The 16,363-nt window shown below is 51.2% G+C and overlaps 1 protein-coding gene and 1 long non-coding RNA gene across 3 annotated transcripts; one reads left to right on the top strand and one right to left on the bottom strand.

Moving 5' to 3' along the window:
• Positions 1-702: 702 nt before the first annotated feature.
• On the bottom strand, positions 703-10,647 carry LOC129646555 (uncharacterized). Of its 2 annotated transcripts, XR_008712023.1 has the most exons (4): positions 10,536-10,647; positions 5,316-5,411; positions 2,927-3,076; positions 703-965 (listed from the first exon to the last, which is right to left on the bottom strand). It is a non-coding gene; the product is annotated as an uncharacterized LOC129646555 (long non-coding RNA). The 2 variants fall into 2 exon arrangements; XR_008712022.1 differs by lacking the exons at positions 5,316-5,411; positions 10,536-10,647 and adding an exon at positions 3,162-5,308.
• Positions 10,648-10,732: 85 nt separating this feature from the next.
• On the top strand, positions 10,733-16,316 carry TMEM185B (transmembrane protein 185B). Its single transcript, XM_055572916.1, has one exon. It carries the CDS (start codon positions 11,190-11,192, stop codon positions 12,240-12,242), a length of 1,053 nt encoding a protein of 350 aa, XP_055428891.1. The 5' UTR covers positions 10,733-11,189; the 3' UTR covers positions 12,243-16,316.
• The last annotated feature ends 47 nt before the right edge of the window (positions 16,317-16,363 follow it).

The following is a 16,363-nucleotide window of genomic DNA, read 5'->3' as shown; positions in this document are numbered from 1 at the left end:
TTCTTAATGGTGAGACATGGTCATTCAGGAAATGATTCTTTAAAAACAACTTCTCACCAGCTGTTTGGCAGAATCCCTCCAGGATTTTTCCTAGGAGTTCATCGACTTTGGAGAAGGCGATGGCACCCCACTTCAGTACTCTTGCCTGGAAAATCCCATGGACAGAGGAGCCTGGTAGACTGCAGTCCATGGGGTCGCTAGGAGTCAGACACGACTGAGCGACTTCCCTTTCACTTTTCATTTTCATGCATTGAAGGAAACGGCAACCCACTCCAGTGTTCTTGCCTGGAGGATCCCAGGTGCCGGGGTCTAGCCCCAGCTGATCCAGGGTATTCGAAGGAGAGACGGCGTAGGCGAGGGTCAGGGAACAACTGCTTAATTAAACGTTAATTAAGGATATAAAGAGTAATAGAATGAGGATAGCTCAGTAGGAAAATTCAGTGGAGAAAAGAGGCTGAGTAGCTTGGTTTACGCGGGGGACCAATAAAACTTCACGACAAGAAGCTTGCACCACTTACGTAGGCCGCAGGCGTCCTTCCGTTCTCCCGAAGGAGAGGAGACACTGAGGCCTCCCCGGTCGGATCTTAGAAGCCCAGGCAAAATTAGTAAGCTTGGTGGGTTCCGCGCTCCAGATGGAGACTCAACCAGAGTGAGAGAGAGAGAGACATGGGGAGACCAGTCTTTCGAGGAACTGATCCCAATTCTTTATTTTCCATGGTCTACTTTTATACACTGAGATGTTATGCAAAAGTCACGTGGGGTCAGCAGTCCTGACTTTTATCAAAGTCGGGTGCTTCATACAAAATGTATACAGAGGTCTTAGGGGTGTTACATCATCTTCTGGCCGGGGGGCCTGCTGACAATTTATGACCCTCTCCTTGTGACAGCGGTCAGTCAACCAGGACACTTATTTCTCCAGGGGTGATTATTCTTAAAACAGACGCCACCCAAATAAAGTTACACTCCTATAGGGAGAGGGTATAGTGGGTTTTAGTTAAGGAAAGAATTTACTTAGCCTAAGGTCTAACGTGATTAATATCAAAGGTTAATACTTATTTCTTCTATATATTCATTAATGTGTATAAGGGCAGGGGATGTGGAGACTTAGCAGTAAACATCAGCTCAACAAATGAAAAACCCTTCACCAATACGATTTCTAATCAGCCCATTATACTTATACTAATAATTTTCTAACTTTTCTAAAGAACCTGTTTTTAGAAGGTTTAAAGCATCTCGTGCCTCTCACAGTTGGGAGGCTGTGAGCAATCACATGTGGCCGGACAAGCCTGTCAGGCAGGCTAGAGAACCTTCAGAGGAGTTTGTAGGTTAAAACACTCTTGTCACGCCCAGGAGTTTTTATTACCTGGAGCTCTAGGTTAACTCCTTCTCCGAAAGAGGTGGTGGGGGACAGCCCCCCGTAAAGTCAGAGGTGTAGGTGAGAGCACAAAGTAGTAAGGTAGGCAGGCTCTGGTCATGGGGGTAGATGCTTGAGGATTTCCAGGGGGACTCCTGAGGCTCGATCCCGCCTTTGCGTATGTCGAGCCTCCTTCCTCATGACCTTTGCCATGGGCGGAGTGCCTCACTCTGGCCCCCAACACCCAGGGACGGGGGAGCCTGGTGGGCTGCCGTCTATGGGGTCACACAGAGTCGGACACGACTGAAGTGACTTAGCAACAGCAACATCCGACTTAGCGCAAGCCAGAATGATGTTCTGTCTCCTCCCCGAACTTCGTGCAGATAAGGCAGCGCTGTGCAGTGACCCCAGGGTGCACAAGCCGGCCGTGACCTTGGTCAGGCACTTGGTCTCTCTGAGCGTCAGTGTCCTCCTTGGAATGTGGGCAAACCTCCCCCTCCCCCACGCGAATAAAGCAAGTTCTTCTTACTGTTATCACTGCCATGGTCACTGTCATTGTATGTGAAAGTGAAAACTGTTTTCTGGCCTCTTGCTTCCAGAGACCCTCTCAGCCCAAAACGCCTGCTATTTACTTCTAAATGTGTATCTGTTTTTCATTAAAAAAAAAAATCCTAGGTCTTCTTCATACCTCTGCCCCACACACACCCCAGCTCCCAACCATGTACTTGGTGATGTTCCCTTTTGCTGATACATTGTTGTGACAGGCCTGACAGTCAGTAAAACCATTTCACTGAGTTTTAAAAATCACCCACTTAGAAACTGTAAAGTAAAACCTCTTTTCTCCAACCTCTGCTCTGTAAAAGCACTTGGGGTTCAAGAAATTATCTATCTTCATGGGGGAAATCTACAAGTGCTGATTTGCAATAGGAATTCATCACGTGAGCAGTAACTCACCGCCTTGAGGGCTCCCTGGATAACACCGGAAAGTTTATAGATATTTCCGGCAATTCAGAAAAAACCTCAATGATGGTAAATAATTTTTATGTTCTTACAAGACAAAAAGCCAAAACCAACAGGAACTCTGCAGAATTTCATCTTCTTTGCTATAAAAGAAGGAGGGATTGCTTGGTCTTGGTTTTCATCCTGTAATGCAGGGATCCCCAACCCCAGTACCAGTCCATGGCCTGTTAGGACCTGAGCCTCACAGCAGGTGAATGGTGGGCGAGCGAGCCAAGCTTCTCCTGTATTTTCAGCTGCTCCCCACACCTGTGTGAGAATTCTTCTATAACCATCTCGCCCTATCCCCAGCCATCCGTGGAAAAGTTGTCTTCTGCGAAACCAGTCCCTTGCACCAAAAAGTTTGGGGGACTGCTACTGTAATGTATCCCCAGCCTCAAAAACACATTTTCCATTTACATTCAGCTGATTCATGGTGAGAAAGCAGCCCAGGTCTGACGTTTGCTGTTCTCCTCTCCTCGAAGACGACCGCCAGGGCAGGGCACTGGGCGGCGGCTACAGACTTAGTTCTAGACTGAGTGGCCCCCCCCCGCACCCGCCTTGTTGTGCCATTACCTGAGTCAGACCAGGGGACCCGCCCCATCTCTGATGACAGCAGGTGAGTTCTGGACCAGGTGCTCCCATGGCAGCACAGGGCATTTGATGGGGACAGAAACACAGACTCGAAGGAGCAACCCCTGGTGGCTCAGTTGGTAAAGAATCTGCCTGCAATGCAGGAGACCCAGGTTCAACCCTTGGGAGGGGAAGATCCCCTGGAGAAGGAAATGGTAACCCACTCGAGTATCCTTACCTGGAAACTCCCATGGACGGAGGAGCCTGGTGGGCTACAGTCCACGGGGTCGCAAAGAGTCAGACACGACTCAGCACTAAACCTACCACCAAGGACTAAGATAACCTGTCAGAGGTCAGCTGGCTGGGGGTTCTGAAAGCTTGCCGCACACTGGAATCATCCAGGGAGCTTTAAAAAACTCTGGATTCTGAACCCAACCTGCAAGGACTCTGATCTGGGGTGGTGGGGTTGAGTTGAGGGATCTGCTTGTTTAGCCAGCAGCGCTGCATTGGGAGACCCCCGCCCTGTCCTGGTCCCTTTAACTGATAAAACAGACCTGGGTCCAGGTGGAGAAATGAATCAGGTACAGTCACCTGGGCTTATTTACACGACAGAAATTCCCCTTTAGTTGTCACCTGTGCCTCCCCAAGCGTGACTCTGTCTTGGCTTCCTGCGAAGACACCCTTCTCTGAGCCTCAGCACAGGTGAGAGGGGTGAGCAGCGGGCACGCACACGTGGTGGTTGTTGCCCGAATGTGCCAGCCCTGCATCTCTATCAGCCCACCTTTATCCTATGAGGGGCAAAGTCATCATCCCCGTTTCACAGACGCTGGGTCATCTGGTCAAGGACACATATCTGCATACATGACAGAACTGAGCTTTGAATCCAGATGGTCGCTTCTGCGGTTCATGCTTAAATCCACTGGGGGCCTCCAGCATCCATCTAGTTCAGGGCTCTGTTCCAGCCTCCTCCTCCCCCATCTCTCAGCCAGCCCAATCTTCACCCAACAGCTTATTCCCAACGCTTCTCTTTCTCTCATTTTCAGCTGCCATTTAATTAGCTTCAGCCCAGGGACCTCTGGTCCACTCTCTGGCTCTTCCAGGGTTGCTCCGTGTATCATGTCTGTGCCGTGTGACTGCATGGCTAAGTGAGCAGTCCTTGGGGTCAAGGCCATAGGGCCCAGCACACAACCGTCCTGGGAGGTGCCCATGGCAGAGTGACAGTGGATGGCCTGAAGCCCAAGTGCAGAGCCAGGCTCGGTCCCAGCTGCCCCCAGAGGGGTACGCGCAGACACGCAAACCCATGATGTCCCTGAGGCAGCCACGGGGCCAGCAGTCAAATGAGGCCAGAGAGATGGGAGGAGGGAGGCTGGTCAACCAGGCCTCAAAGGGCATGGGAAGGCGCTTGGCTTCAGTCCTGAGAAATGAGAAGCTGCCAAAGCTTTGTGGCAGGGAGATTCCACCCTGTGACCCACTGTCTCCATGTACCGGGCAGGCCAGACTGATGGTCCCCTAAAGGCAAGAACCTCATACAGTTCCTGGGGTCACTGAGTGATAGGCAGAGGCATTTCTTGTACTTGTTGGTTTGTTTATTATCATTTGCTACTTTGCACCAGTTAGTAGAAGAATGAGAGGTACTCCAGAGTGAAATCATGAGTTAAAGCAAATGTCTTGCTTCTGCCCCAGTAAACACATCATCCATGACACATGCTCCCACAATTTATGACAAAGCCAGGAGAGAAGAGGAGTGAGGATTAACCCTATGCCATAGAAGACTTTTGGGGGAGTAAATTAACTGTACATGAGATGGGAAGAAGACTTAGATTTCACATGTGAACTGTTGAAAATATTCTGGTAGTGCCGATTTAAGTACAAACAATGGATTTTGAGTGGCCTACCATTTTTTGAACAATATCTCATCGTTCAGGAAGCTTCTTGCCCACAACTACAAAAAAAGGTTTGAATTAATGAAGTTTAACTATATTTGGATGCCTCAAAATAAACTGGAATTTGGAAAAGACCCTGATGCTGGAAAGATTTAGGGCAGGAGGAGAAGGCAGTGACAGAGGAGGAGATGGTTGGATGGCATCACCAATTCAATAAACATGAGTTTGAGCAAACTCTGGGAAATGGTGAAAGACAGGGAAGCCTGGCATGCTGCAGTCCATGGGGTAACAAAGAGTCAGACACGACTTAGCAACTCAACAATAACAACAACAAATTAAATAATCCCAGGGCTCGGTTTAGGGGTTCCTAATATTTGGAGGTTACTGTGATTGACCCCAAATTAAACCAATGATTCCACACACACGTCAAAACCAGTCCTGGTTTTTAGCTGACTTTCAATCTTAAGCAGCCAGACACCTGAGTCTACATTTGACTGGGGCCTTTTTACCTTATTAACGTTATCCTTCACCTTTGTGGAGTTTTACAGACGGAAAGCACTCGACCAGCTGCTCTCAGTAGTGGCAGGTTCGTACTGATTCTGTTTCTGCAAAGACAACCAGAAGAAAGAAGACTCAACCTCTAAAAACACTAGACTTTATATGTCAAGAGCCTTAGGAATATTCATTCCTTCAATCCAGCAATTCGATTTTGGGGAATTACCTGTAAGAAACTGAGTGCAGAAGAAGCTACGTGGAGTAAGAAAGACAACAGAGCCTTTTATCTTAGAAAAGAACAGGAAGAACCCCAAGATGCAGCAAGGGAACAGGTGAGGAAAGCTAGGGACAACCCCGTGGGGCCACTAAAAAGACGCTCACGATGAATTTATGGGGACCCGAGATGGTTCTCTTTATGTTATTTCATCACTTTGGAGACATCATTGATTGTAAGACATACAACTGTTTCATGTATCACGAAAGAAAAAGAAACTCAGGCTGGGGCAGCTAGTAAGAGGCATCTAAGTAAAATTGGGCCCCCCCCCCAAAGGGCTATTCCCTGCCAGATGTAGGGAGGGAACAAAATTAGCCCTGAGAACATGAACAAGCCAGGACTCAGGCAGGCTGGAGTCTGAGTTTGCACTAACGCCATGGCCTAAAAACACCACGGGTTGCAACTGAATGTACGTGAAATTTAATGCAAAGTGCTTTCAAGTTGACAGTGCCCCACAGGCGACCATCAGAAGCCAACAGAACCCCCTTTTGGAAGAGCTGGATTCCAAAACAGGCTGACAGTGCTTGTAAGACACCATCAATTGGGCAGTCAGTTCACGACTCAGAGATGTGAAAATAAGTGAGTTGCAGGATTAACGTTAAGCAAAAATGCAGACTAAAATGGTACTTGGATAATGAAATGTCTTTTGCAGAGGTGACCGTGTAGGTAGTAAGATGAGAGCTTTTCCCCTCTCTCTCTAAACAACTCATTTTCCAAATTTTCCTAAAGCAAGCATGTATTTAGTGACCATAGAGGAAACAGGAGAAATAAAACAGGGTGATGTACATAGGGAGGGAGTGATCAGGGAGGGCTTCTTGGAGGTGATTCCTGAACGGGGAAGGGGGGCAGCAAAGGAGTGGTCAGAGCTGTGCACAGCTTCATCCCACATCAGGTTGGGGCCCAGGTTATGGGGCAGATGCTGGATATGTATTTGTTAAATGATACACAAGTTGAGGAAAATCTGCTAAAACATGAGCCTAAGTCTCCAGGGGCCTCAATCAGAGTCTGGCTCTTCAGTGGGCCCATTCTCACTGGACTGAACCGCTGCACACGGCCAGGCTACCAGCTGGGCCAACAGCACGACTCAGGAAAGTCTGCAGCTGAAAACTATAGTTGTGTCTAGTTTCCCCATCTGTGAAATGAGGGTCCTGCCTCTGCCACCCCATGAACGTCAGATGATACAGAGCTTTGAAATATTGAGCCCAGTGCACCTGAAGGGCTGGGGTGCTCCAGGGTGTACTCCTGGGAGCCCAGACTCCTCCCTGTAAATGCAGCATCTCTGAGCTTTAGACAAGCTGCTCTGCTCCATCGCTCAGCACATGGGAAAGCTGCCACATCAGCTGCATCCTGCTTGCCTGCCTGTGCTTTCCTGGACATGTCTACTGCATATAGGCCTGAGCTAGCAACTGCGGACACAAAGATGAAAGTGGGGCCCTGCCCTCAGGGCGCCAGGAACAGCCAGGCAAGCAAGGATAGGGCCCCAATGCCTGGTGGTGTGAGCTCCAAGACTGACCGCCCGGCAGGGAGGACAGGCTTCTCGAAGGAAGAATGCCTCCTCTACGGCCAAAACAGAGACCAAGGTCACCAACAGGACAGGATAAGTGAGTGTGTTCTGAGTTTTTATACACTGTTTCACTTTACACTTACAATTCTATGAGTTCATCTCCATCTCACTGCCGGGACTGGAGGTGGGAATACTTGCCAAGGTCACGGAGCTTGGGGACAACAGCACCAGGGTTCACAAGTCGCCTGGGAGATGGAGGGGACCACAGAGCACCGGGGCGCCAAGGGTGACACAAAGGGCCATGTGGGCTGTGGCTTCCTCGTGAAGAAGCTGAGGTGAGCAAACCCAAATGGGTCTGAAAGGGAAAATGTCCCTGGGCCTTCTGTACAGATCATTCTCTGGCCCAAGTCACTACCAGGAGGACATTCAGAGGGGGACCCTGTCTCCTGGGGCCAGACTCCTGCCCTGGTCCAGCTGCTCAGGGGAACTGACCGTCCAGCAGGGTCCAATGCGATCATGAGTCCTTAAAAACAGAAAAGGCAGCATAGATGCAGTAGGAGAATGAGCCACAGCAATTCAAAGTGGAAGAATGACACAACCCAATGCTGGTGGCCGTGAAGGGGGCAACTGACCAGGAACAGGTGGCCAAGAGCCATCCCTGGCTGACAGCTGGCACAGAAAGGGGAGCCTCAGTCCCACAGCTCCAGGGAACTGAATGCAGAGAAGCTAAATGAACCCGAAGCTGATTCTCATCAGGGCCTTTCAGAAGGGAATGAGGCCCTCAATTCTGGCCTGTGAGACTTGAACAAAGAACCCGCTGAGCACCCCGTGCCCAGGCTCCTGACCACTGTTGTGAGCTGCTACGGTTATGCCAAGTTGGAAAGAAGGGACAGGAGAAGGGGGAAGGGACGACAGTACAGGGCCCATGATGCTGACCTGGGGACTGGGCCTGGCTGCTGACCCCACATGCTCAGAGCGAGGGGGCAGGGAAGCACCATCCTGAGCAGGTGCTAATGGACTCATTCACTCAACCGACTTCCCTCAAGCACTAGCTGCAACATAAATGCTGCCTGGGGGTCCAAGCTCCAATCTCATGGAGAAAAAGATGGCCAAACAGACTCAACCCAGTGAAAGAAGTCCCCCAGGAACAAAGCCCCTGAAGTGAAGGGAGGTCAGAGAAGGGTCATCAATCCACCAGGAGTCGAGAATGTTTTCCTGGGACTGAAGCCTTGTCTTGGGTCTTGGTAGTTCAGGAGGGAGGGAGGCTGGGGTGGTGGGCCGGCCCTGAACAGAAAATGCAGAGATCAGCATGGTAAGTTCTGAGGGAGGGCGGGAGACTGGCAGGGGACCACAGGTGGGCCAGGGCAAGCTTGGGGGGCCTCCCAGGCCAGCTGAGGATGCTGAGCAGGGGTGAGATCATGTGACATAGACACGCTGCAGGCTGCTGCCCAGAATCAGCATGACAGGCCTGCACTGGGGGACCAGAGCACTTATGCTCTGGGGTGTATGCCGGCCTCAAGGTGGCTAGGTGGTCAGCACCTGGCACAGAACAAACAACCTCTGTTAGCTTGAAAGGTCAATGTAAAGACAGGGGTAGGTCCTTGAGACCATAGCCACATCAGGGAAAGTAGCAAAGGAGAGGAGTCTTGTACAGAACTGAGGGTCCAGGCCCAGGGGCACAGGAAAGCCAGCTGCGGGGGCAGCAGACAGTAGCCTCTCCCTGTGGCTCCACCTCAAACCCATAAGCAGGCTCTGAGTCCCTCAGGAGGATGCAGCATGGACTTATTGGATGGTGACCGGCCATCGTATGATTCCCCTTTCCTAGAGGGAGAGAACCAGGTCCCTGTCCTGAGAAGCTGCAGAGATGGGACAACATACGCCAAACTTCAACCTCTGCCACAAAGACAGTAAAGTATGGGACAACATATTCCAAACTCTAACCTCTGCCACAAAGATCGTAAAGACAGATGACCCTGAGGTCATCTGGCTACAGGATTTCTGCCCATTCCAACAGGGCCCAGAAGACCTGGCCTGGCCACCGCCTCCCTGGGGGGCTGCCAGTCAGTCCCACCCCTAAAGGGTTTACTTGCCCCAGTGTGGTAAATATTAGTGGCTCGCATTTCTCTAAACGCAAAGTTTTTTCCATGTATGGATTCATCTCAACCTCAAAATGGTCCTAAGTGCTATTATTAGCCCACTTTGTAGTTGGACTGGTAGAGGGGTTTTGAATTTTAAATTTCGTTTTAGCTGACAAATTTGTTTTCCTCCTTGAAAGGAAACAGTAAAAGAAAAACCAGGATGCAAAACAGATGGATTGGAGTCTGGGAGGAAGGGGTGGAGGGTGAACGTGGTGTCCCATATAGTCAACAGTCTCCCCACAGTGACTCCCAAGGGGTCCTAACAAACAAGCGGCCCTGAAGACTGGAGTCTGAGATCAAGGCTCACTCAGCTGGAGTCCCTTTCCTGAGGACCACCCAACTGGCCTGGCTGAGGGGAGGGCAGTGAAACTGTGGGAGAGCTTTGAGACATGGGACTGTCCACCCTTCACCAGACTTCACCAACTTCGAGGTGGACTGGGGAAGGCTGGCTCCTGAGTCTGGACCATGGCCCCCACTTTTATTTCCAGAACCCCTTCCTTGGGAGACCCCACACCAGCAGAGCCTCGTTGACGAGCTCAGAGCCCAGCACTTGAGTGTGGCAGATTCTATGGGAGATGGAGGGCAGGAAGGGAGAGCGGCCCGGGCTCTTAAGAGAAAGCCTGGAGAAGGCAGGGAGGGGCCTCCAGCGTCAGCGCAGCTGGCAAGAGGGGCTCCTGGATACCACCACGGCCGGCCCCCAACTTACAGCCCAGGAACCCTGAGGCCAAGAGAGCACACGTCCTGCCCAGGTTTCTGAGCGGCTGGGCGGCAGGACTTGAACTGGAAGCCAGATTTCTTGACCTCTGGCTCCAGCCCCTGGCCCCAACAGTATCTGTGAGAATCAGACTAAGGCAGGACCAGACAAGTCAAACGAGAACTAGGGACTCAATCGGAATCTCCATTTTGCTCTAAGTTGCCGGATGACCAGCGGCAGGAAGCACCTGGTTGTCGCAACTTCGCCAACGGATCCTGCGGGATCTAATGCCCTTCCAGTGCCCACCCTCCACCTCGGGGTTGAGACACCCCGGCACTCTGCCTCGGCCACTTCACAGACGGCCGGAGAACGGCCGGCGGCCGGCCTGGTGGGGTCCAGCCCCGGAAGCCGCCCGTTCCAGGCACAACCCGGGCGCTGACCGCACACACGAGCGTCTCTCCGCACAGGCACAAGCCCACCGCCTCCCGCGCGCGCACACACCCGCCCTATGCATTCAGTCAGCAGCACCCAAGCCCTCGCTCACAAACTCCCACACTCCCCCGGACCCCGCCCAGCTCGCTCCCACGCCGTCCGCCATCAGCGCAGGGGGCGCCCAAGCCTCACCGCCGGCGCCTGAGCCCCGTGGTCGTCTGATCCCCCTGGTCGTCTGAGCCCCCTGGTAGTCTGCAGGCGAAGGTGGGGCACCCGCGGCAGGCCGCGCCTACCACTCTCCGGTCCCGCCCCCAAGGCTGAGCCCCACCCCCTACCGCTCCTCGGCCCCGCCCCCGGCCCGGCCGGAGGATGTGAGCTCACACCCGCCTCCCTACTCCCGACGCCGCCAGGAAGCGGCCGCCTGAGGTCGCCGCCAGCTCGCTAGCAACGGACCGGCCAGGGAGCCACCAGCGCGCCAGGAACCCGGCCAGAATCCTCTGCCCCTACCCTTCCCGCGCCACACACAGTAGCTGCTTTCCAAATGGGTACAGAGTGAAGGCGGGCGGCAGGGCTGGCGCTGCTTCCGCTCGCAGACGCCCCGCGCCGCCGGGCCTCTCGGGTCGCGGGGAGAGCGCCAGCGCGGACGCCCCGCCCACCGCCCTTCCGGCCAGGCCACGTGACCGCGCGCGCACGTGTTTCGACCTCTAGGTGCCGCGGGCCGGAAGCCGCTCCCGGCCGGCGCCCGGCTGCTGCCCACCAAGAGCCGGCCGGGGCTAGCCGGCGAGGCGGCGGGTCCGGGAACGGCGCAGAGGCGGCACCCGCCGGAAGGCAGGTAGCGGTCTGGCCATGAACCCCAGGGGCCTATTCCAGGACTTCAACCCGAGTAAGTTCCTCATCTACGCTTGCCTGCTGCTCTTCTCAGTGCTGCTGCCCCTCCGACTGGACGGCGTCATCCAATGGAGCTACTGGGCCGTGTTCGCCCCCATCTGGTTGTGGAAGCTTCTGGTCCTCGCGGGCGCCTCTGTTGGCGCGGGCGTTTGGGCGCGAAACCCGCGCTACCGCACGGAGGGAGAGGCCTGTGTGGAGTTCAAGGCCATGCTGATCGCCGTGGGCATCCACCTGCTGCTGCTCATGTTCGAGGTCCTGGTCTGCGATCGGGTGGAGCGGGGGACCCACTTCTGGCTGCTGGTCTTCATGCCGCTCTTCTTTGTGTCCCCCGTGTCCGTGGCCGCCTGCGTTTGGGGCTTCCGACACGACCGGTCCCTGGAGCTGGAGATCCTGTGCTCCGTCAACATCCTGCAGTTCATCTTCATCGCCCTGAGGCTGGACCGGATCATCCACTGGCCGTGGCTGGTGGTGTTCGTGCCACTGTGGATCCTCATGTCATTCCTTTGCCTGGTTGTCCTCTATTACATCGTCTGGTCCCTCCTGTTCCTGCGCTCGCTGGATGTGGTTGCTGAGCAGCGAAGAACCCACGTGACCATGGCCATCTGCTGGATAACGATCGTGGTGCCGCTGCTCATTTTCGAGGTTCTGCTGGTGCACAGGCTGGATGGACACAACATGTTCTCTTACATCTCCATATTCGTCCCCCTTTGGCTCTCATTAATCACATTAATGGCCACAACGTTTAGGCGAAAAGGGGGCAACCATTGGTGGTTTGGTATTCGCAGAGATTTCTGTCAGTTTCTGCTTGAAATTTTCCCATTTTTAAGAGAATATGGGAACATTTCCTATGATCTACACCATGAAGATAGTGAAGATGCTGAAGAAACATCGGCTCCAGAAGCTCCTAAAATCGCTCCAATGTTTGGAAAGAAGGCCAGGGTGGTGATAACACAGAGCCCTGGGAAATATGTCCCCCCACCCCCCAAGTTAAATATTGACATGCCTGATTAAACCTCTCTTCTGGGGAGTGCTCACAAGTGGAAGAGAAGTCATATATACACAAAATCCACATTACTTTGGCCTCTTTGCCCATCCATGCCAAATCTGGAACTGAAAACAGGCTTCAAAACATCATTTCATGCTTTGAAATTGCTGCCTATCAGTGACTCATCAGTATTCACCAGAGATGCAGGAGGTTCTTTTACTGTGTAGGTGTGTGTGTGTGCACACGTGCAGTGTGCCTCCATGTGTGAGGAACTTGTTTTCTAGGCTCCTGCTTGCAGAGCTAGCTGAGAGCAGTAGATTGAGTTGTTCTGGTAGGTCCTCAAATGGAATAACTACCTGGGGTTTTTTAAAGTGGTACTATACCTATCGAAAGTATTTAGAAAAATATTTTTATACACTGCTAACATAAAATTGTATTTCAGATTGTGCCTGCTGTGACATAATAGCAAATGTAAAGAATTCTCTTTCCCACCACTTGCATATAAACCTCATAGTTGTTATTTTCAGTGTTTCCGCTGTTAAAATGGTTTTTCTTTCGGCTTTACTGATACTGGTCTTTAATAGCCTAATAGGTGAATTTTTCTAATGCAGTGAGTCCACCCATATTTATATGACTATTTTAGCAATGTAATATATATTATGTTGAATTCTAGTTCTGTGCAGTGTATTATGTTAAAGTATTTTTTTTTAAGTTTGTGAAGATATATATATCTACTGCAGATGTTGTTAAAAATTGCTTAAAACATGAATATGTACATGGTGTGGGGTCTTATCAGTTCTAGGCATGAATACAGGGATTGAAGATCCTGAGGATCTTACTAGTCAGGTGTTAGATGATTCTAACAGTTGGGAGGTTTCTCTTGGAAGGGACCACTGTCCTTTGGGAACAGGTGACATGCCCCAGTGTGGTATCAGACCCTAAAGTGACACCGTTATTTAGCACCTTGAATTCTTCCACACAGGCAAGAACATCTCTTCAGGAACAATCAAAAGAAGTAGATGGTTTGTCTATTTCTAAGAATCATAGAATCTTAGTTGGCCGTGATACAATGGTGTTTGCACTTGTCATTGGAAAGCCAGAGAAGTTAACCGTAACCTGAAATGGCCAACAGATTCAAATATTATTTTAAGGCCCAACCTTCTTGATCGGGCAGTGACAGGGAAATAATAGCTCAGGTTATTTTTTAAATAAGTAGTTTTTCTAGGTACTGGTGGTACCAGGGAATCAGAACGGCAAAAAGCATATCCTAGGAGAGTAATGTTCGTCTGACTAAGAACAAATAAATACTTTCAAAAGGAGGTTACCCTTTAAAAAAAAAAGAGGTTAAAAGTAAAAGGAGTACTGATATTATTACCAGGCTCCATATGAACTTAAGTAAACAGTCTACCTGGTGAGAGGACAAGCTTGCAGCAAAAGCCAGCCCTTTGGAACTTGGGTCCCTGGTAGCCTAAGGGCGCCATAGCTCAGTTTAGTCACCTAGGGCTGAACTGAGGTCAGAGCCATACACAGTTGGCTCCTGCCAGTTATCAGGATGTGGGAGGTGGCCTGAGCAACAGTGGGTGTAATGTTTCCTAAGCAAGGATTCATTCGCTTTCTCAACAAATATGTATTGAGGACCTACTCTGAGCCAGACATGTATGTGCAGATCCATTGGAGAGCAGTTCAAAGGTGGCCCCAGCCTACTCACCACTGTAGCTTGCCTACGGGAAAAGCTAGGCCAGCACACATGGGAGGATGCCGCTGGCTCAGGGTGAACTTCACTTGGAACCTCAAGCCCATATTTCTTTCTGGAGCCCTGCCCTGAAGCCCCTTCCACTCCCAAATAATACCTCAAACGGCTTAGCTTACACTTTGGGAAGACCTGGGAGGAAAGGAGAAGGTTACCTGAGGAATCAAAGGGCAGGTTCAGTGGCAGCATTGGGATAACCCGTCCCTCCTGGTTACAGTTTGAGGCCAGGGATGTGTTGACACCTGAAACAATCCCTCCTAACCTGGGGGTCACCCCCCACACCCTACCCATCTCCTCACTATCCCAGGGTGGCCTGGAGTTGGAAAGCCAGTGCCTAGATGTGATGACACGCTTGCGCACCCATTGGGTCTTCCCCTGTCAAGCCACTTTCCTGCCTCAAGACCATATTAAGTAAAAACAGTGGTAATGACAGTTGTAGAAAAGTTGTTTCATCTGTAAAAGTGAATACAGTCTCAGCTCTGCCTGGGGATTTACCTAATTGCCAGTGCGACTCTGACTATCTGCAGTATGTAGCATGTGTTAAATTCTGTAACTAGTTTGTTCTGTAAGATGCTTAGTCAGTTTTTACTGTGAAACATCCTCAAAAATCTCAGCACCCTACCAATTACGTGTTTTCACCCTGGGGCCTTACACTCCAGGCTGCGAGCATGGTCCAGGTCTGTCCCATGAAGCATCCTGCATCCCTGATTCTATTCCAGGTCCTGCAGCAGGATTAGCAGTCCCTGGGAGATGTCCTTTCTCATGGCAGAAGCACAAAAGGCCAAGCCAATCCCACAAGCAGACCCCTAATCCCTACTCACACATGGTGTATGACATGCTGTTCTGTTGGTCCAAACACAAGGCCAAAGCCCAACCTCAGGGTGGCCAGTTCAAGCCGAAGGAACGATGACACAGTCTGCACCAATGTTGTGAGATAGTTTTGAAGGCTGTAATCACATAATTTGTGGTAGAGTTATTTCCCCCCTAATGTTTTACAAACATTTGGTCATGTTTTAAAGTTCACTGTTTACTATTGTAATAATAGAAGGGAATCTTGGGAGGGAGGAGGGGATTTGAGGTGAGATGAGAAAGACCCTGCATGAAGACTCCTCTAGTGTGGAGGGTTCTAGGGGCTCCACACACAATGGGTTTATAACAGTGCTGGACTCAAGAGGGTTTCCCTGGGGACCCTGCAGGGTGTTCTGGAAAGGTCCAGCCTGAGCACAGGGGACCAGCCAGGTAGGAGGTGCTGGGAAACAAGGAAGAAGTGGAGTCTAGGTGGGCCTCGGCAGCAGGTGAGGGTCAGAGTGGACCCTCCTGTCCAGGCCTCTGACTGGTGGAGGAAGCCATAGGAGTATCCAGGAAGCTCACATGCTGGCAGGAAGTCTGGGACCAAACTCAGCAGGCATGTGTGGATCAAGGGAAGTTGTGCTGCCAGAAACCCAGCAAGTCTGTACCTCAGGGACCATCTGGTGAGGATGCTGCAGCTGGTGACCCCACCATCTGTCACAAGACGCTGCCACCAGAATGACAAATGCCACCTGTGTGGCCCCTGCTGCTATGAGTACCTCCTCAACCGTCTGCCAAAAGCTCAAGACTCAAGACTCCAGTACCGGAGGGTGGGTGTGATGGGCAATCCTCAGGTGTGCATTTGCCCTTCAGGCTGTAGAACTGAGAGGGGAGGTGACCTGGTTCCTGTGGAGCTGGGAGGAGGAGGCTGGCCATACTCAGCCAAAACATGCTCAGTAGAGGATCTGGCCAGAAGAGAAGGGTGTTCAGACACTGGGTGACCAAAGCTAATAACCAAATCAGTCATTTGTCCTTCTTATGAGCTTATGCTTCAAAATATGGCTCCCGTCTAGCAGGACACAAGTGGCCTCAAGACCAAGCAGGGATCACCCCTCCCCGAAGGAGAAGGGAGACGACAAAGAGATGCTGCGTTAATTCCTTCATCCACCTCTTAATCCACGGTGTTTAGAGACGTCTCTTCCTTTCCTGTCATGTTCTCTGTATATTTTAGAATGTGTGGATTAAAGTGCCTACCAGAGCAGGCCTCCAAATGCAGTCCGAGGATCCCAGGGGCCTGCAAGCATCTCCCCTCCTCACAACACTTCTGGAGGATGCAGATTCTCTTCATGCTTCAGCTGAGACGACACACCACAGCAGGTGAGAGGCGGACACAGACCTGAGACGCAGCAGCGCCTTCCACTAAGCCAGATGCTAAAGGTTCGCAAAACTGCAAAAACAATGCCACTTCTCTACTCACCAGATTTCTTGTTGTTTTTCATTTTAAAAAACAGTTAACATGTAACGGGCTTTTTCTTTTTAAAAAATAATATTTTCTAAAGTCATCGTTTTTCCTGTCTATCATGGTAAACGTTACTACTACTCACATAA

This window comes from Bubalus kerabau, chromosome 3 (assembly GCF_029407905.1).
Source record: "Bubalus kerabau isolate K-KA32 ecotype Philippines breed swamp buffalo chromosome 3, PCC_UOA_SB_1v2, whole genome shotgun sequence".
NCBI classification, from domain to species: domain Eukaryota; kingdom Metazoa; phylum Chordata; class Mammalia; order Artiodactyla; family Bovidae; genus Bubalus; species Bubalus kerabau.
This window is presented reverse-complemented; position numbering and strand designations above follow the sequence as displayed.

What these genes read in the sequence shown, in the direction of transcription:
- TMEM185B (XM_055572916.1), top strand. Translation starts at nt 11,190, where the DNA reads ATGAACCCCAGGGGCCTATTCCAGGACTTCAACCCGAGTAAGTTCCTC.